This window comes from Rhinatrema bivittatum, chromosome 3 (genome assembly GCF_901001135.1).
Source record: "Rhinatrema bivittatum chromosome 3, aRhiBiv1.1, whole genome shotgun sequence".
Lineage (NCBI taxonomy): Eukaryota > Metazoa > Chordata > Amphibia > Gymnophiona > Rhinatrematidae > Rhinatrema > Rhinatrema bivittatum.
In genome coordinates this window covers 35,653,797-35,674,227 of record NC_042617.1, presented here as the reverse complement: position 1 = coordinate 35,674,227, position 20,431 = coordinate 35,653,797, and the positions used below count along the sequence as shown (strand labels likewise).

The 20,431-nt window shown below is 48.6% G+C and overlaps 1 protein-coding gene across 4 annotated transcripts in view; it reads left to right on the top strand.

Moving 5' to 3' along the window:
* CAPN2 (calpain 2) overlaps positions 1-20,431 on the top strand; it is a 98,788-nt gene that overhangs the window by 51,029 nt on the left and 27,328 nt on the right. For all 4 annotated transcript variants that reach the window (XM_029593104.1, XM_029593102.1, XM_029593101.1 and 1 more), the window contains 8 exons: positions 1,686-1,819; positions 2,867-3,035; positions 3,655-3,738; positions 4,537-4,622; positions 6,392-6,466; positions 7,570-7,730; positions 12,939-13,108; positions 15,724-15,735. In XM_029593104.1, coding sequence (XP_029448964.1) covers positions 1,686-1,819; positions 2,867-3,035; positions 3,655-3,738; positions 4,537-4,622; positions 6,392-6,466; positions 7,570-7,730; positions 12,939-13,108; positions 15,724-15,735 — 891 coding nt within the window. The remainder of the gene's footprint in view (positions 1-1,685; positions 1,820-2,866; positions 3,036-3,654; positions 3,739-4,536; positions 4,623-6,391; positions 6,467-7,569; positions 7,731-12,938; positions 13,109-15,723; positions 15,736-20,431) is intronic.

Sequence of the window (20,431 nt, the reverse complement as noted above, 5' to 3'; positions counted from 1 at the left end):
TTTAAGTTAAAATTTCCAGAATGGCCATGCCCCCAACCCTCTCCCTCTTGAGTAAAAAATGTGCCCGCCCCTCCCCACGCAGGCCGGCTCCCTCCACCCCCGCCACAGCCCACCCTTCCGATGCCCCCTGCACTTACCGCTTTAGCCCTGGTGGTGTGGTGGGGTCCTCAGTGCCCCCATTCATGTGATAGGGGCAAAGGCAGAGTCAGCGCCTAGGGGGTGCTCCGGGCCCCTGTGACACCACCAGGGCTGATAATAAGTGCAGTGGGGTGTCCAGAAGGTGGGCTGGGGTATGGGGGGGGGGCCCACATTGTTTTACACAAAGGGGAGTAAAAAAATGGCAGTTTCCCCTTTCCCTTCCACTTGCTCTGGCCCGCACTCCCTTCCCTCCATTTCTCAGCTCGCACCAGCACCCCCCCTCCCCCCCCCCCGGTCCTGGACCTACCTAGGGCTTGCCCTCGTTAGATTGCTCAATTATGAGTTAGTGATGCTGCTGGGGAAGGCACAGCAGTCCCGCGGAACTGAAGCCAATAATATTCCTGGGGTAAAAAAATCCATGACTCCAAGAAGGTGATCAGGGATCACAATCTCACCAGTTCTAAATAACCCGTAAACCCATGCCGCAAATCTTACAGTCCACGTCGTAACCAAGTAGGTGCCTCTTGCAGAACAGAAAAACCTCGTGCAGGGGTGGGCCCCTGACTGGTCAGGTTTTCAGGATAACCCTCGTGAATGTGCACGCAGTGGATCAGCTGAGGCAGTGTGTATTCACATCCAGCTCATGCGTGCTCTCGGGGGATGTCCTGAAAGCCTGACTGCTCAGGAACCCCGAGGACGAGAGTCGCCCACCCCCCTGACATGGTAGGCCAGACGGCAGCAGATAAGGACCAAATGGCCTAGCCAGTCTGCCTGCCCGATTGTCCCCCACCTAACACCCTCCTAGCGAAGGACATCTCCCAGCTGTCAGATGTGCGAGGTTGACCGCCTGCATGATGACACTCATGATCTAGTTCAGTTTTCTTGTTTTTTCCTCTTTGGTCCTCTCCTGGGGAGATGGGCATAGACGTTTCCATACCTAAACCAACACCCAGGATCCTCACCCCTCTTTCCTTTTACTCAACCTCTCCTCACCTCTGTTCCTTCCCGAGCGTGCTTTCATTCTGTCGTGGGGTTTTTTTCTTTACACTGTGTCTGCTGCTCGGCTGTTCCCGGTATCTACTCCCTCTCTGGAAAGAAGGATTTCCTGACGCATCCTCTCAGCTTCCCTCCCTCCAACTTCGTATCACCTTCTCTTGCCCTTGCCCTTTTCTTGTGGAAATTTGCACGTTCTGGAAGTCTGCTAAATGTTGGGATCTTTTTGTCCTATCTTCCCGTGTCTCTTTTGTCCTCCAGAGAGTGCATTTTAATTCTCCTCCTTCCCCTTTCTACGTAGGGGCCTATAATGTAGGCCCGCCTGTACCACTTTGCCGCCATCCAAGCCTCAGTAAAAATGAAGTCCCCTCTGATGCTTTTACTAAGGGCGGACGTTTGTTACGTTATCGCGTCTGAGCTCAGCGAGGTGCCCCATCGCTGGTGTTATGGGCACAGCAGGCGTGCTGATCTAGAGATCTGCTCTCGAGCCTGGCGTGGTCTTGCGCCTCAGTGGCGATGCTCTCGATTTAACCAGGTCCTCTGCCTTCTTCCAGTTCTGGCAGTTCGGCGAGTGGGTGGACGTTGTCGTCGACGACAGACTGCCCACGAAAAATGGCGAGCTGGTCTTCGTCCACTCGGCAGAAGGTAGCGAGTTCTGGAGCGCTCTGCTGGAGAAAGCCTACGCCAAGTAAGTGAGCACGTACGGTGCAGACTTCCTTCTGTTTATATGTTACAGATTTACCAGGTTTCAATCTGATTGGACATAGGGAGGGTCACTTTAAAATGTATCCCCATAAATGCCATCTTGCAAAATTGCCTGCCTGAAATGCAGGGGAATAATATCTGCCTACTCCTTGCATACATGCATTTTACCCTGCATATCAGAGAGATGTTCTGGAGCACCGAGTCCCCTGTTCATTGTAGTTTCAATCTTTCAGTTGTAATGTAAACTGGTATGATGTTTGCACACTAATACCGGCATATAAAAAAAAATCTGAAATAAATAAATAAATATGCATGTAACCTTTTTACCCGGGAAACTACCGGCACACGTTAGCAGGTGCAAACGTATGCATGCACTTTTGCTTTCAAAATGAGCGCAAAGTCTGTGGCAGAAGGACGCCGCAGACTTCACACCGACTGAAAATTACGCTCATCCCAGAGAAGCAACTAGAAAACACGCTTGCCCTAAATACATCGATTGGCTAGAAACATCAAAATTGGAGTGGGAGCTTTAACTTTAAAACCAAGGTGCGATGTTTTAACTAATGAAGAGACCCCTGAGCATTGTGGGATAAATGCAGAGATCCCATAATGCTCAAGGATCTCATTGGGGTGAATCCATTTCTTTGCATCTTTCTTCTTTTTTTTTTCTTTGTCTAGTCCATTTTTATATCTCTGTAGCTATACCTCATTTGAGACTTACAAATGCTGTGAGTCTTCCTCAGTCTCTTATCAGGAAGTGAAGAATTCTTACCCCAAAGAGTTTTAGGGCCTCTAAGAATTTTGCGTTAAAATTCTTAGATCTATGGCGAAGTTTTATGAATTCTGTGAAAATATTCTCAAGGCAAAGAACTGACTTTCCACCCATCCTTAGTACTTCCGTGTCATGTATGCAATGTTAGTGCATTTTGGAGGATGTGGAATAATGTTTGGCCAGGTCAGGTAGTTGCAGGAAAGCTGACTTCCCTCTCGAGGTCCCTGTCTGTTGAAGCTGGAATGTCATCCTGTGCAGGCTGAACGGCTCCTATGAAGCTCTGTCTGGAGGTTCAACCACTGAAGGCTTTGAGGACTTCACCGGTGGCATTGCCGAGTGGTACGAGCTGAAGAAAGCCCCGCCTAACCTGTTCAAGATCATCCAGAAGGCTCTTCAGACGGGCTCCCTCCTAGGCTGCTCTATTGACGTAAGGTCATTCATCTCCTAGTGCTATTTGTGATGTTCAGACTTGGTCCACGGAAACATTTGAGCTGGGCATGAGCATCCACTGAGAAACTTGGCCACGGTGTCTTTGTCCCACAGACAGCATGGTACACGTTTGGCCTGTGGATCCCCGGAGACCTGCATTAGGTTTGTGTGCACCGTGAAGACACGGGCCAGGTGTTTAATCCATGGCGATGCATGGACATGTGACACATATGTACAGCCCATGTATGACTTGGTCCGCATGGTCATGTGCTGCACAGGTTTGACTTCCAGAGTCTTTGTCTCGCATATGTGGTCCTCATGGTATTACACATGGCACAGCTCTGCTGTTACTGCACTCCCAGCAAAGCCACCACAGCCGTGCGCTGATCACCTGTTTGATAACACATGAGAAAATTATGTGAACAGATGAGCTGTGATGACTTTTCTGGACAGTCAAGACAGGACCAGACTAGGCCTTAGAGTTGAAACCTTTAAGATGCTTCAGGATAAGGAAATCTATAGCAAGCTAAGCTTTGCACAAGCTTGTAAGTACAAAGCAGAGGATCTGGAAGATTTGTAAAGTGACTGAATGTGTTTTTGTCTGTGTATGATGACAGATCACCAGTGCAGCTGACACAGAGGCTGTCACCTTCCAGAAGCTGGTGAAAGGGCACGCCTACTCCGTCACGGCAGCCGAGGAGGTACAGCGCCCCCCAGAGGGACACATTAGCATCTAACTTTCCTCACAGGCTTGTGTAAAAATAGTCTGGTGTAATGTGTATGCCTATATTTATATATATATATATATATATCAACAATATAAATGGGCTCTGACCGACGACCCGCAAATGCTCAGTAGAGAGCAGCTCTGAGCTGACGTTACGTGCATGGAAGAGAGATCGGTCCAGGGTGTCACAGAGGGGAGGAGGAAAGGGCGGACGAGCCGCTGCGCCGAGAAACAGCCTGAGCCCGTCCCTCTGCCGCCGGGGAAGGGGGGAGGGAGCAGGGACGGCCGGAGCAGAGCTAAATCTCGCCCATTTTAACCGGCGAAAAGAGAAAAAGAGGGCGAGGAGGAGGGCTGAGGGAGAGGGAAGGGGTTGTGGATGAAGTGAGAGGGGAAGGATAGGGAAGATGAGAGGGGATGGAAGGCAAAGGGAAGAGGATAGGAGTGAGTAAAGTGGGAAGGGTAAGACGGGGAAAAGAGAGCGGCTTCCCCCAACCCAGTCAACCGAGGCAACGATCCTGGAGTTAGAGGTCGCCATGTTGTAAGGACCGCCCCCCCCCCCCCCCCACTATCCCCAGCCCCAGCTGACCCAGGGAGTGGAAGACCCGCACCCGGATCTGAAGCCCCCCAGGTCCCTCCGCAGGGCAGCACACAGGAGAGCTGCCGCCGGGCGTTGGCTGCACCCCAGGCTGTCACCCCCCCCATGTCTCTCTCTTAACGGGTGCTGAGCCGCACTGTGACCGCTGACCCTTTTCACCCTCTTGCCTCACACCAGGTGGACTACAGGGGCCGGCAGGAACGGCTGATCCGGATCCGCAATCCCTGGGGGGAGGTGGAGTGGACTGGAGCGTGGAGCGACAGGTGAGCCAACGTTAAAAGAAGGCCGCGCGCTCCGTGCAGAGGGCGAGCAGTGATTCTTAGATCTCGCTTTAAAATGTGAGAGATGGAGGCCTGGTGTCCCTGCCAGGGAAGTGAACTGAGGTTGAACGTGATTACACGAGAGGGTTTCTGGGTTTACCTTGGCTCTGTTCTTCTTTACTTCTGGCTGGGGGGGGGGGGGGGGGGTGGTTGCTTAGCTCTGGGTGGGGGGGGGGTGGGCTAAAAATTAAGAAGTTGAAATGCAAAATGTAAAGGAAATGCAATTTGTAATGTCTGCTGCTGGTTCAGTAAGGAAATGTTAGGCTAAAGATGTTACTGTTGTTTCTGAAATCCTTTAAGTGGCTCCCTTACACTTTCCGTAAGCTCCTGGGGTCATCCATGTCAGCAAGAGACTCGGAGTGCATTCTCGTTGGTGCTCTCCTGGAAGGGCCGTCGGGAAGGGGTTTGCCCATTTGCGGATGATGCCAAAATCTTCAGCAGAGTTAGACACAGGAGTAGTAGTGAAGTCTGAGGCTAGCAGCTAAGATTTAAGGCTAAAAATGCACAAGAGCAGGGTCTGGGGGTGATGGTATCTGATGATCGCAAGGTGGCAAAAGCCAGGAAGATGCTTGGCCGCACAGGGAGAGGAATGGTCCGCAGACAAAGGGAGGTGATATGTCCCGTGTACAGGTCCCTGTTGAGACCTCACTTACAATACTGTGGACAGTACTGGTCACCGCACCTTCAGAAGGATATAAGCAGAGGGTGGCTACTAAAATGGTCAGTGGTCTTTATTTTATAGGATATGGATTCAGACTTAGATCTAAGCTTGCATATCCTAAAGGAAAGGCAAGAGAGGGGAGATGTGATAGACATTTAAATATCTCCAAGGTTTCCATGCTATGGAAAGGAGGCTGTAGAGCGAGGGGTAATGGGATGAGGGTGAAAGGGGGTGAAAGACTCAGGAGTAATCTTAGGAAATATTTCTTTACAGAGAGGGTGGTGCATGCGTGTAACAGCCTCTCCTTGGAGCTGGTGGAGACAAGGGACAGTTTCTGAATTCAGAAAAGCCTGGGATAAGCCCAGAAGGTTCCGTGAGGGAGAGGACGGGACTATAAAGCCGAGCTAGAGATGCGGATGGGCTGCATGTGACCTTTATCTGCCGTCATGTTCTGTGTCTGACATCATAGCAAGGTGTGACATCACAGCAATGCGTGACATCACAGCAATTTGGACCATTCGGACTGAGTGACGTTTTAAAGATTTTTTATTTTTTTTTTTAATGACCTGGCAGTTTCCTCCTGCTCCTTTGTACTTTCCCCTCTGTTGGAACCAGAGCTGGGATCAGCGCCACAAGCCTTCATCCGCCGCGCCCCAGGGATATTTTGCTCCCAACTCATTTAGCCCAGTCACTGCAGCGATGGGCTCCAATGAGGGCCCCGCTGGGGACTGCTGCTGATTCTCGCCGACGTGGTCCCAGGAGGACAGGGAAAATGGTAGAGGAGCCGCTCAAAAGGATCAGAGAAGCAAACGTATGCTTGCTTTCCCGTGCATCGTCCCGGAGCTCTGCTCAATAGAGCCCCGAGGCAGGGGAGACCAGCGTCGCACAGGCAGTCCCTGGCAGCTCTCCTGATGCCCGGAGCAGTGCCGTGACCCCCACCTCCCCCAGTTAATCATTCTGCTGCCCCGCTCTGCGCCGCAAAGCTCGTTGTGTGCACCCATCCATTCGCCCAGGCATAACCCGGGGACATCGTATCGTTTTGCCTTTGCAGCTCAGCGGAATGGAACTGCGTCGACCCTGACGTGAGAGATCGGCTGATTAGTAGATGTGATGATGGAGAATTCTGGTAAGATTAGCTGCTTCCAGTGCGTGCGGGTTGAAAGCACAGACGACGGTCGGGTGCTTCGGTCTGGCTCTTGTACATTTGCTTGGTTTTTCAGTATCTTCTGTCCTGCTCTGGGGGCCACGGTCTTCTTATTATTCTCTGCCCTCCTGAACATACTGCGCAGTCAGCTTATCATTTCCTTCATGCTGGGTAGCCAGGCCTGGATTTGCATGCGGACCTGCTTGGCTCACGTCTAGGACGGCAAAATCCTGAAAGCAGCAATATTTCTCTTCCTGCTCCCAGACTTCCAATTTCATCCCTCCCTTTCCCCCCTACCTCCAAGGATCTCCAGTCCCATTTCTCTCGCCACCTCCGTATACCTCGGAGCTCTTGCAGCGGTATCAGCTCCTGCTCACAGGCACCACAGTGGCTCCGTTTTGTTTTTTTTTCCCAGGCTTCCACGTGGGAGCCACAGCCATTCCCATGGGAGGGGGAATACCCAGGAGGAGGTCTTGAGGGGAGATAAGGGATCGGAGGCAGGGACGGGACTGGAACCCTTAGGGAGTGAGGGGGCACAGGAAGAGATCAGAGTCAGCAATGTGGCCACCTTGGCACCAGTGCCAAGAAGTGCTTAGGGGGTGGCATAACTGTGTGCATAGCATTGGAAAACAACAGCAGTGAGACCAGACAGAAGTGACGTTAGCTCCTGTTGGCTGCAGCTGGCACCGCGAAAACGGCAGAGCCTTGTATTCCCAGCGTGCGAATCCACCGAGCCTTGCACTGAGCCTTTACCCTGTTCCTGTGCCTTCCTGGACTCTTTGCAGGTTGTCTCGTAGCCCTCATTGGCCCTACCAGAAGGATTATCTAGAGGCGGTGCTGCTGCTGAGCTTCAGCAGGGACCTCCTACGCGGTCTCCAAAACCTACACAGAGTGTCTCTGGAGATTCCTTGTCTGGGTCCAATAACGGCACCCGGGTCCCCAGCAGGACCAGGACGGCTCCTGGGGGGCTGTGCGCTGCATGCATCCGTCATAAAAGCGCGCTGCCTCGCTGCCTGGGCGCGTACCAGGCTGCAGCGCGAGGTCGGCGACAAGTCAATTCTGTTAACTCCTTTGCCCTCCCCCAGGATGTCGTTCAGTGATTTTCTGCGAAATTACTCCCGGCTGGAGATCTGCAACCTCACCCCAGACACCCTGGCGAGCGACAAGTACATGAAGTGGAGCTTGAGCAAGTTTGATGGGACCTGGCGGCGCGGCTCCACTGCCGGCGGCTGTAGAAATTACCCCAGTAAGACACAGCTTGTGCTTCTTTACACCGCGATCCTTTTTATTTTAATTAGGCTCTCCTGGCTTTTGGGTTACCGGTTTTGGTGATCCTTAACTCACACCTACGTGGAAGGAGAGCGGGAGCTAAAAATGGGGGGAAAAAACCTCCTTCCACATAGCCCAATCCATCCCAGAGATAGTCCAGACTGGCAGCCACCCCCGGATCCGGGGGACGCACACCCCCCGCCCACCCCGAGTTTGACCAGTAGGTGTCACTGTAATATGATGACCAGGATGGGATTAACCTCCCTTCCCATGGGGGGGGGGGGGGGGGGGGTGAAGGACTTTGCGGCCTCCTCAGCCCGGCCAGCATAAGAAGCAAAATCTGGGCTCGAGAATGGTCCCCCACCACACACACTCACACACACTCACACACACACACACTTATTCTCACACACACACACTCTCACACACACACACACTTATTCTCACACACACACACTCACACACACTCACACACACACACTCATTCTCACACACACACACACACACTTCCCCCCAATGCCTTTAACCCGCCCCTCACTGGGTCTCATCGCAAACCCTGATGACTTCTGCGGTGCAATCAGCACCGTGCATGGCCTTAACCGATGCACTTTGGTGGAGTAGGAGTCCTGTAGAAAGCCGTTTCCCCGATGCGAGGAGGCAGGCCGTGCCTCACGTGTTAATAGAGGGGCTGGTGTTAATGTGAAAACTCGCCCCGGGGAGCGTTCTGACCCCTGCGGCCTGCAGTGGGGATGGTTCTGCCGCTGCTGTGCTGCTGAGGTGGAAGTCCAGGCCGGGCACTCCTGCTGCTTTGTGATTATTTCCCGCCGTCTGGGACACATTTGCAGGAGAGGAGGCAAAATGCGATGGTGCTGCAGAACGGTGGGGACAACGGGCTGTAAATCAGCTTAGACGTAGGCAGCCTCTCTCTCTCTTTCACCAACACCAAGCACAGGGTCTGAGCCTTGCGCTGAACAGGGAGGGGCCTTGCTTGGCCCTGTGGTTGAGAATGAGAACCCGGTACACTCTGGGAGGGATAACGCCCTGACACCCCATCCCGTGGGAGGATGTGATCACAGTACAATTCATTCCCAAAGCAGGAGAATTAAACCTCCTGCTTAAAGGAAGAAAGAGTTTTTTTCTTAACTTCATTAAAATGGTTTGATTGAACTATTTTATTGGCATAATTTGAAAAAAATAGTTTAACAGAGAACTGCATATTTCCTTCTATTTAACATTTTTACAAAAGAACATACAAGCAACAAACCAACTGATACATATAGTAAATTGAGATAAACAAATACAAAAAATCACAAAGGAAAAAGATAATTCATTATAATAAGTACAAAGAAAAAAAACACACTGTCTCACATATATTCAGACACAGTCCGGACTTATCTGGCTAACTTTGGAGGCATATTGAACAGTGCAGTCACACTATTGAATATAATCAGCTATCTTACGGGCCGATACAGTAAAAGTCCCAGCACGCGCACAGGCCACTCTCCTGTGCGCGCGATTCTATATTCAAATGAGAGCCCGCAGCAAAAAGAGGCACTAGGGACACTAGCGCGTCCTTAGCGCCTCTTTTTGGACAGGAGCGGCGGCTGTCAGCGGGTTTGACAGCCGACGCTCAATTTTGCCGGCGGCGATTCTGAAACCCGCTGACAGCCATGGGTTCGGAAACCGGACGCCGGCAAAATTGAGCGTCCGGTTTTCAAGCCGCGAGCCGATTTCAATTTTTTTTTTTTTAACTTTTTTTTAACTTTCGGGACCTCTGACTTAATATCGCCATGATATTAAGTCAGAGGGTGCACAGAAAAGCAGTTTTTACTGCTTTTCTGTGCACTTCCCCGGTGCCGGCAGAAATTAACGCCTACCTTTGGGTAGGCGTTAATTTCTTAAAGTAAAATGTGCAGCTTGGCTGCACATTTTACTTTCTGAATCGCGCAGGAATACCTAATAGGACCATCAACATGCATTTGCATGTTGCGGGCGCTATTAGGTTTGGGGAGGTTGGACGCGCATTTTCGACGCTATTACCCCTTACTGAATCGGCCTGTTGATTAGCCAGCTAACTGTAGGACACCTCTGACTCAACCAGACTCACCGGCATTTGGACGAGCGTTTTTGACGCGCTAGCTTTACCCCTTATTCAGTAAGGGGTAATAGCGCGTCGAAAATGCGTGTCCAAACCCCCCCCCCCCCCCCACCCCGAGACTACTAGCGCCCGCAACATGCAAATGTATGTTGATGGCCCTATTAGTCATTCCCACGCGATACAGAAAGTAAAATGTGCAACCAAGCTGAACATTTTACTTTAAGAAATTATCGCCTACCCAAAGGTAGGCGATAATTTCTGCCCGCGCCAGGGACATGCACAGAAAAACAGTAAAAACTGCTTTTCTGTGCACCCTCCGACTTAATATCATGGCGATATTAAGTCGGAGGTCCCAAAAGTTAAAAAAAAGTTAAAAATAATTTTTAAAAAATTTAAAATGGGCCTGCTGCTTGAGGGTTGAAAACCGAACGCTCAATTTTGCTGGCGTCCGGTTTCCGAACCCGTGGCTGTTAGCGGGTTTGAGAACAGACGCCGGAAAAATTGAGCGTCGGCTGTCAAACTTGCTGACAGCCACCGCTCCTATCAAAAAAAGAGGTGCTAGGGACGCTCTCCCGCGATTTTTACTGTATCGGCCCATTAGCCGGCTAACTCACCCAACTAACACTGAATATCGGAATTAGCAAGTTAACTTAGCCAGCTAACTCAACTCCTGCCAGTTACACCCTTGAACTGTCCCTAACTTAGGATAAATTCTAGCCCCCTAACTTATTAGCCGGCTAGAATTTAGCTGGATAAAGGCTGAATATAGCCAGGATAACTATTGCATTTCCGTCTAAATGGCTTTATTTCCATGCAGTCAAGTGGACCAGATATGGCCACCACCTGACATTCTACTTGTAAGCCCACAGCAGAGTGAAATACCTAGCAGTACAACACTGCCCTCCAGTGGTTAATATCAGGAGCTGCAGTCCGTGTACAGTCATTATCGCTCCAACCAGTATTTTATTATTAGCTCCCCTTATATGAATTCCTTCTACTTTTTGACTGTTTCCAAAAAGCAGTAACACCCTTGGTGAAAGTTCCTGCCACAGACCAAATCAGAAGGGACTAAGAGTAAAAGTGAAACATAAAAAAGTAAAGCTTTTAAGCATTCTTTGAGTTTGCTTTTCTTTTGAGAGAAAGTTGAGGACGTCCCCTTCCCCCTGCGGCAGGAGGACAGGATACTTTAAAATATGTTTAGAACTCCTCTGTGGCTCAGGTGGTAGGGCTGAGTGAACTGAAGAGGAAAGATGTGTATTTGTTTAAAACGAACGCACATTTTGTAACAACAAAGTTGATTTTTGGTTTGTTACAAATGGAATGAACCGAAAATCGACTTACCTGAAAATTTTGGGATATTTTCAGTTTGTTTAAAAAAAAAATAAAATGACAGGAGCCTCCCTAAACCTCCTTGCCATACCCCCCATCCCCAGAGCTGAAACAGGGCCTCCCTGGCCTCCAGCTGCCTCTTCTGCAGGATGTTCGGTGTAGAAAGGGGTAGGAGTGATTCTCGGTTGCTCCTGCGCCGCTGGCTCCTGATGCACGGTGGCGCCAGCTGGCCCTGAGACCGGCACCATTTTGCTTCACAGCTGTAAAACACTGGCTCTGGTGCCTTTGTTGCATCAGGGGCCGGCAGGGCAGGAGCAACTGAGGATCACTCCTGCCCCTTTTTACGTTGGAGACCCCACAGAAGGGAGGCCCTGACTGTGACTCACCTACATGGGGCAGTGGGATGGAGAGGCCTGGGGACGTCTGGGGAGACTTCATTTCGTTTCATTTTTTTTATATTTATTTCAGTTTGGTAAATGAACCGAACCAAAATAAATAGCAAAGGAACCGAAACCTGAATTAAAAAAAAAATCCCAAAATGAAAATAATCAAACCATAACAAAACTTTCCCCCCTCTGTATCTTAGTTGCAGTGTAGTGAATCCAGGTTTGGATCCCCCTGTCTGTCTGCGCCGTTCAGACCTGGAAGCGCCATTGCAGTGGTATGCTCAGGCCTGGGGAGAGAGAGAGAGAAGGCGGCTGCCCACAAATGTGATGGTCACTTGCTGGTCAACCAATGCTGCTGACTGTAAGCCTCGAAGTAGGCATCTCTCCAGCCCTGGAGGCCAGCAGCTACTTGGGCATGCTGCCTGGGGTGAGGTGGCAGGGGATGCTCGGGGTGACAAAGGAGAAACAAAAAAATATATCTATATTGCTATAGATATTAAAACTAAAGCTATTTTTGTATTGTGGCTAAAAAATGGGGTTACAACGTAATGGAGCCAACAAAGTCACCCATATAAACATGAACAAAACCAAAAAAGGGGGGGAGAACCAAAATATCTTAAAAAATGAAGGCTAATTTATCAATGAAAAATAATTCAATAATGTTTTTTTGTTTTTATTTTTGTTTTTTTATTTTTGTGTTTGTTTTTTGTTAGGCGTCAGCAAGCCAGAGATGGTTTCATGCAAAAGTCGAACCAAACTGGCCTCGTTTATACTGCAAAACAAATGTCACAATTGACTAATTAAAGTAAAGTTCTTTTCTTAAAATGCCGAGACCCTTGAGGTTCGACTGAAGGTATCGCTGTTGTGACATTTGTTTTGCAGTATAAACGAGGCCAGTTTGGTCCGACTTATGCATGAAACCATCTCTCCTTAATAAGACCCTCGATGAAGCTTTTATTAAGCGAAACATCGGCTGTGTCAGGCTTTGTTACCATCAGGATCGGCGAAATTGGTCTTTTTTGGCTTTATTTAAAAAAATGTGATTTTTGAACTAGACACATTTTGGCACGTTACACTAAAGAAAAATAAGGTGGATGATTGAAAAGACCTGGCGAGTTCAAAGTTAGTTGAACACGCCAACTGGCTTGCTGACACCTAAAAAAAAAACCAAACACAAAAATAAAAAAATAAAAACAAAAACATTATTGAATTATTTTTCATTGATAAATTAGCCTTCATTTTTTAAGATATTTTTATTCCCCCCACCCCCCGCCTTTTTTTGGTTTTAAAAAATGGGGTTGCAATGAATGCGGCCAGCTGTGTGATGTGAGGCCTGAGACACTTTAGGGTGCAATGAGCTTTCTTTCCTCAGACACGTTCTGGATGAACCCCCAGTTCATGATCAAGCTAGATGAAGCCGATGATGATCCCACCAACAACGAGGAGGGCTGCACCTTCCTTGTGGGCCTGATTCAGAAGAACCGTCGGAAGCAGAGGAAGATGGGGGAGGACATGCACACCATTGGCTTTGCCATCTACGAGGTAAGTACCCCCCCCCCCCCCCCCCCCCAAAGCTTCCTTGCAGGGTGGGGAGAAGGCACATGGGCTATGAGACAGGTCTGTCACCCACTAGAAAGAAGCTGTCTCTAGGGGGATTCAGCTCCTACATCTGGTTCCCAAAGTCCCACTAATGGAAAATCTTGATTAGCTGCTGTCAGTAGTAGCGATGATATTTACTTCTAAGCTTCTAATCACTGGACGTGGTTCCTCAAACACCCTTCTGTCTGTCCCTCAGCATGACTGCTTGACACCATGAACACAAGGCACTTAGCTTCGTCACGTTATACTGACCTAGCATCTTAATGCGTTTAGGCTTTGTGAACTCTTTCCAGTCTATGCCAAACATAATAATTCCATCAGAGAGTATTCAAATTCATGGTGCACATGGCCCCACATTGGGTGCCACTGTAAGGAATTTTTTGCTGCCAGTACTGGTGCTGGAGCTTCCAGTTATGAAACTAGTAACTGTAACACGAGGGGCTGAAGGAGGACTGTAGTAATAGCAGTTATGTTGCCCTAGTGCAGTCTCTCAGCTGCTCAAAGAGGGTCATCATGAGTAGACTGTAACAAAGGCTTGTTTTTTTTCTTAAATTGTCTTTTCCTCCTCACCGTTTCTTCATTCCTTTAGGATAACAGCAGCCTGTTAAGGGACCGTCCCAGTGGCAATTTATAAAGCATGCATTTGAGTATGACAAAAGATCCAGAGCACATGAGTCTCATGCTTAAAGCTCAACACTTGAAGAGTCTGCTGTAGGCATGGTGCTGCTACTTCTCGGGGATGATACAAGAGCCTCCAGTTCCCAGGACAGGAGCTCAGGCACCCCGAGCTCAGGATCCTGCTCAGTTTTCCAGCCACAAGAGGGAATTCATCAGTGCCAGAGTATCAGACTATAAGGGGGTCATATCATATACTAAGGATTTTGTATCCTTGTATTACCATTGACTAGGGTGACCATAGAGTTCCATGCCCAGTAGGCCAAACTGAGCCAGCCATGGGCTTATTCCAGTAACAGTCATGGAGATTTACTTCTCTTACATAATTGGATGGGGAAATCAGAATTACATTTCCATGCATGCAGTAGGGTAAAACCTGGACTGGCTGAACTTGTCCCCCAGACAAGGTCACCAGGGCCGATCTTTCCATGAAAACCCATATTAAAAGCATAATACGTACTGGATATATGAAACTTCGCATGTTAAAACCTCTTCCGTTACATGGAAGGTTTCAGAACAGTTTTACAATCTTTAATTTTCTCGAGGTCAGATTACTGCAATTCATTACTATTAGGCCTTCCCTCCTCAACCTTACGCTCTCTCCAACCAACTGCCACAGAATTCTGCGGCCAGATTGCTCTCGGGCACAAGAAAGATATGACCATATCGCTCTGGTACTTGCTGATCTACGCTGGCTCACGGTTAGGGCTAGAATTAAATATAAAGCACTTATATTCATTCATAAATTGATAAACACTACAAATTATCCATGGGTAGGTTCTAGACTCCATATTTACGCTCCGTCCAGATCACTGAGGTCTCAGACTAATGGCCTGTTAGAATTGCATAGGTGAAAGAGCTTTTTCAACCGCTGGTCCAGCCCTTTGGAATAGCTCACCAGAACGTCTCAGGACATAGAGTGGCTGAAAGATTTTTTAAAAAAAGGGACTGAAGACCTGGCTATTCAGAGAAGAGTTTGCAGTTGAAAGTGCTGCCCTGTAGAGAACAACATATTGAATTATTCTGTAGCAGATGTTTTTTCTTCTGCGCTATTTAAGATATGTTTTTGTAGTTTGTTTTACTTGTTCTACAATTTGTAATATGTATGGTGTTTTTGTAGACCGCTATGATTGCTCGAGTAGCGGCATAGAAATATTTTTTAAATAAATAGGGCTGTAGAACTGTGCTCCTCCCCCATATTTTTCCGATCTCCAGGGTGGTGGTGGTAGTGGGAGGGGCCATTTACACTCCTCCCCCCACGGCCACACAGAGCTCCATTCTTCCCACCCACAAAGGGCACCACCAGGATTAAGTGCGGCCCTGATAGTCACCCCGCCATTAAGGAGCCTTCTGGGGTAAAGAGGCTTTTCCTCTGAACGTTAGCTTGCAGGTCCACTGGCAGAATGTACAAAGTACCTGTGGCTCGGCAGGCTGCCCGGTTGGGAGGGTGTTTCAAAGTTTGCCCCCACGTTTCATGTTTACGCACTTAGATGTAAGATCCAGATTAATTTCGTTATTTTGGTTGCCTGGAAACCAGGCCTGCCCAGGGGCCACAGGCTTCGGGGATGAGGAATGTAACGGAGTGAGGAACAGGTAAAGGTCCTTTCAGGAGCCGAAATCTTGATGCCAGAAACATGTTTAGTAATTGTGTGAAGCACAGTGAGATTTAATCCCTCAAAGCTGGGCAGATATGGTGTGGAAGTCCATGTTGGCATAAGGCCCCCCCCCAGATCTCATATTTTCAGTCTGGGCCCCTTAGCTTGGCTGGTACTGCGTAACCATGCTGTGATTTATATTCTCAATACATGTTACTATGTAGAATTTGATTTAGAAATTCAGTTAAAACAGCTTTTGCATTTATTTTTTCCTTTTTTTTCTCACAGGTTCCTCCAGAGGTGCGTATGGGTTTTTTTTTTCTTAATATGCATAAAACACGATAAAAAGCAAGGAAGACAGTTTGCAAGACTTAGAGGGATAGATATTCAAAAGTTAGCTGTTTATCTAAGTTAGCCAGATAGACATATCCGGTTACCTTAGTCGGGATATTCAGCAACATGTCTATGCTGCTGAATATCCCCAGATAAATCGCTGCTTAGTCGGATATGTTTTATCCGTTTCACTTTAGACCTGCTATTGAGCAGCTTTAACATACCCAAGAAAAGTTATCTGTCTGAGGCTGAATATCGCTACTTATCTAGATATGCGCTTTGAATATCGGCCTCACAGAGAGCTTCTTTTCTTTTCCAGTAAAATTAAATTATTATTTCTTTTTAACTATTGGGAACCAAATTCCAAGCACTGAATTGCTGGAGTCTGCTTTCCACAGCATGTAAATCTCCATTTTCCTAGCGCGTAGCCAGATGGACTCAGGTTCAATAGGGTATGCTCCCCTGCCAGCAGATGGAGACAGTCAGGTTGCAAAGCTGACGTCACCCTACATATACTCCTGCAGTGAGCTCAGCTCTCCAGTATTCTCCTTCTTTAGCAGATGGTGGACGTACCTTTCCCAATGGGGATTGCTGTACTTTTTGGAAGAAGAAATTCTACATTCTAACTTGAAGGAAATTGAGTCTCGCTCTCCTGCAGTGATACCTAAAGGTCCCTCCCCCAGTTGAGAATTCCTGAGGTGATTTCCGAGATCCTGCAGAGGTGTGTCTTGGTCCGGTAGCTGGTTTCTAGTGTAGACTTTGCTGCTGAGGTAGCTGAAAAGCAGCGGGTGCAGAAAACCGAGCGTGGCAAGAACGGCTGAAGCCCTCTCCCCTCGCAACCGGAGACTGTCTCTGTACTCAGCTGGTAAGCGCTGAGCCCAGGTAAGTAAAAAAAATAAATAAAAAAAGAGGACCCGATTCAGAGATGCTCGGTGTGTCGTACAGACATTGTTCCCGTTTCCTTTGGAGGTAAGGGGAATTGGGCTTCCGAGCGGGTAGAGCAGCCCCTGGTGGGTTGACCCTGCTGTAGACGTGATCAGCATACCTCATGGTAGGCCATGGTGGCGCCATCTTACGTACGTTTGCATGCGCGACATATTGCCCTCCATAGGATGTCAGCATGTGCAGTGCATCGGCTGTGCATACAGACTGTGTGTGCGCCTCACAGTGCCTTGCCTGAATACTTGTAAGCATAAAATTTTATGCTCGAGCCAAGAGAGAGAGCACATAACTACCATTGCCAATGGCGCCGCCAACCAACTAAGCACCTTGCTCTCTGCAATGCCAGCCATATTAGAGCCTCACAGTCTGACCTGGACTCCAACTTATGTTGGCACTGTAAGGAAACCCAAGTTGAATTGGCCTCCTTGGATTTTGGTAAGCCAGGCTCCTCCCATTCAGATGAGGGGTTAGTCACTACCTTAACTGGATCATAAGAACATAAGAACATGCCATGCTGGGTCAGACCAAGGGTCCATCAAGCCCAGCATCCTGTTTCCAACAGTGGCCAATCCAGGCCATAAGAACCTGGCAAGTACCCAAAAACTAAGTCTATTCCATGTTACCGTTTGTTAGTAATAGCAGGGGCTATTTTCTAAGTCAGCTTAATTAATATCAGGTAATGGACTTCTCCTCCAAGAACTTATTCAAACCTTTTTTAAATCCAGCTACACTAACTGCACTAACCACATCCTCTGGCAACAAATTCCAGAGTTTAATTGTGCATTGAGTGAAAAAGAACTTTCTCCGATTAATTTTAAAGGTGCCACATGCTAACTTCATGGAGTGCCCCCTGGTCTTTCTATTATCTGAAAGAGTAAATAACCGATTCACATCTACCTGTTCTAGACCTCTAATGATTTTAAACACCTCCATCATATCCCCCCTCAGTATGCCGGGCCTTAGTATCCCCTTAACTGGGTCATCCATAGGAGAGGGAAATTCAACTGGTCCCACCCCACTGCCTCCTGGTTTAAATATGTACCCGGCTGTCTTTTCCTGGGTGGAGTTTTTTCAGGGGCTACAAGCCTTCATACAGGCACAGTCTACTGCCTCAGTTGCCCCTGTCCAGATGGAACCTCAGCCAGTGACTCCTCCATCTCTCATTCCTATCGGCAGATCCTGAGGTTTGCCTCACCTTACCATGGATATCCCTGGCAGGGAACTGGATGGCATGGACTAAGAAGATCCAGATTCCTTGGAAGATGGGGAAATCCCCCCTGGGTTGGAACTGTATCAGACCATGTTACGGTTCTTTCATAGAGACAAATTGCCAGCCCTGCTTTCCCAGACCCTGAAGATGTTGGGAGTCCCTGGGGCAGATTCTATGACAGAACCAAAAAAGAATCCCATTCTGATTTCCCTGCGGAAAGCCTTCTGCTACTTTCCAGTGATGGATGCCATCCAGGAGTTGATTGATCTGGAATGGAATGCCCCAGAAGCAAATTTTAAAGGGGACAGGGCATTGGAAGCTCTATACCAGGGATGGCGAACTCCAGTCCTCGAGGGCCGCAAACAGGCCAGGTTTTCAGGATATCCACAATGAATATGCATGAGAAAGATCTGCATGCACTTCTCCATTGGATGCAAATCTTTCTCATGCGTGCTGATTGTGGATATCCTGAAAACCTGGCCTGTTTGTGGCCCTCAAGGACTGGAGTTCCCCATCCCTGCTCTATACCCTCTGGATCCAGTGGTAAGAGAACGTTTGCATTTCCCTAAGGTGGACACACTGGTCTTTGCCATTTCTAAGTGAACAACTATCCCAGTGGAGGGAGGAGTGGCCTTAAGATGCACATGATAGACGGATCGAGTCTATCCTTAAACAAGCCTTTGATGCTGTAGCAATGACCTTACAGACCACTTCTTGTTGCCCTCTGATGGCTTCTTCGAGTCTGCTTCTCTCTCAGGAGATTGATGACTTGGGAGTGAATTCCAAAGCGATTATAGAACCTGAAGCCGCCTTTGTAGCAGACGCAGGCTCTGATTTAGTCTGTACTTCGGCCAGAGGAGTGGCCTCAGAGGTGGCAGCCAAACAACAGTTCTGACTGCAGAACTGATCAGCTGATGCACCCTCCAAAGCTAATCTTTAAAAGATGCCTTTTAAAGGATCATTCCTATTCGGGAGCAAGTTGAAAAAGCTGGCCAGTAAATGGGTGAATCTCCAGTTTCCCGGTTACCAGAAGATAAGAGGAAGCAACTACAATGCCCCTCACCCATCAGGGGTCACTCCAGAGATTCCCAGCATTTTCTCCACTACAGAAATTCGACATTTCAGAGGTCTTGACCCCTTGGGAGGTCCCAGCTCTTTTGTACTCGGCAGCCCAAGAGGGGGGCAGGTTTGGGTTCAGGCTCATCCCAAACCCCCAATTAAATTTTATCAACCCACCTTCGGGACGAGGAGATAGGGGGTCGTCTGTCTCTCTTTGAGATCACGTTGGACAAATGAGTACTGGAAGTCATACAAGAAGGATATGCACTGGAATTCTACAGCACTCCTCAGGACTCCTTGCCACTCCCAGCACAAGAAGCAGGCAGTGAAGATTACACTTCTAAGACTCCTCAGGTTGAGGGCTGTGATCCCAGTACCTAACCCCCAGGATTATACGGGACATTATTCCATCTATTTTGTCGTACCCAAATAGGAAGTGTTTTTTCGCCCCATCCTGGACCTGGTCCGCATGATGTCACTCAACGCAACAAAGGTAGTCTACATCAACCGCCAGGGAGGAACCAAGAGTCAGCAGGTGTCACAGGAGATAGACCTCCTTATGGAGTGTGCGGAAGTACATCTACAGATGATCTCAGCCTCCCACATCACAGGAAAAGATGTCAGAGCAGACTTTCTAAGTAGGGAGAGTCTGGATCCAGGAGAGTAGGGGTTGTCGACCAAAGCATCTCAACTGATAGTAGATCGCTGGGGCCTTCCATCAGTCGATCTGCTGGCCGCATCTCACAATACGAAGGTTCCTCGATTCTTCAGTCACAGAAGAGATCCAGATCCCTGGGAATCGATGCTCTTGTCCAGATCTGGCCGGAAGACGAGTTGCTATATGCGTTCCCTCCATGGCCCGTGCTGGGAAGGGTCATTTGCAGAATTGAACACCATAGGGGACTAATCCTACTAGTAGCTCTGGATTGGCCCAGGCGTCCATGGTATGTGTACAAGCAGAGGCTCTGGGTGGAGAAACCTCTGAGCCTCCCACCGCATAGGGACCTGTTACAGCAGGGACAGGTCCTTCACGAAGATCAGACTCAATTCTGTCTTACGGTTTGGCCCTTGAGAGGGCTCACCTATTGAAGTGGGGATATTCTACGGCAGTAACTGTCACCTTACTCTGTGCTCGGAAGTTCTCTACATGCCTAGCGTATGTGCGGGAGAGTATTTGAAGCCTGGTGCGAAGAATGCGGGATCCTACCTCGGACGGTCAAAATCCCACTTATTTTGGAATTTTTGCTGGACGGCTTGAATAAAGATTTGGACCTTAACTTCTTGAAGGTACAGGTAGCAGCTCTTTCCTGTTTCAGGGGTGAGGTGAATAGGGCCTCCCTGTCGGCTCATCCTGATGTGACCCGTTTCCTTAAGGGAGTGAAGCACCTTTGACCTCCCTTACCATTGCTGGTTCCCTTATGGAATCTTAATTTAGTACTGGATTTTTGGAAG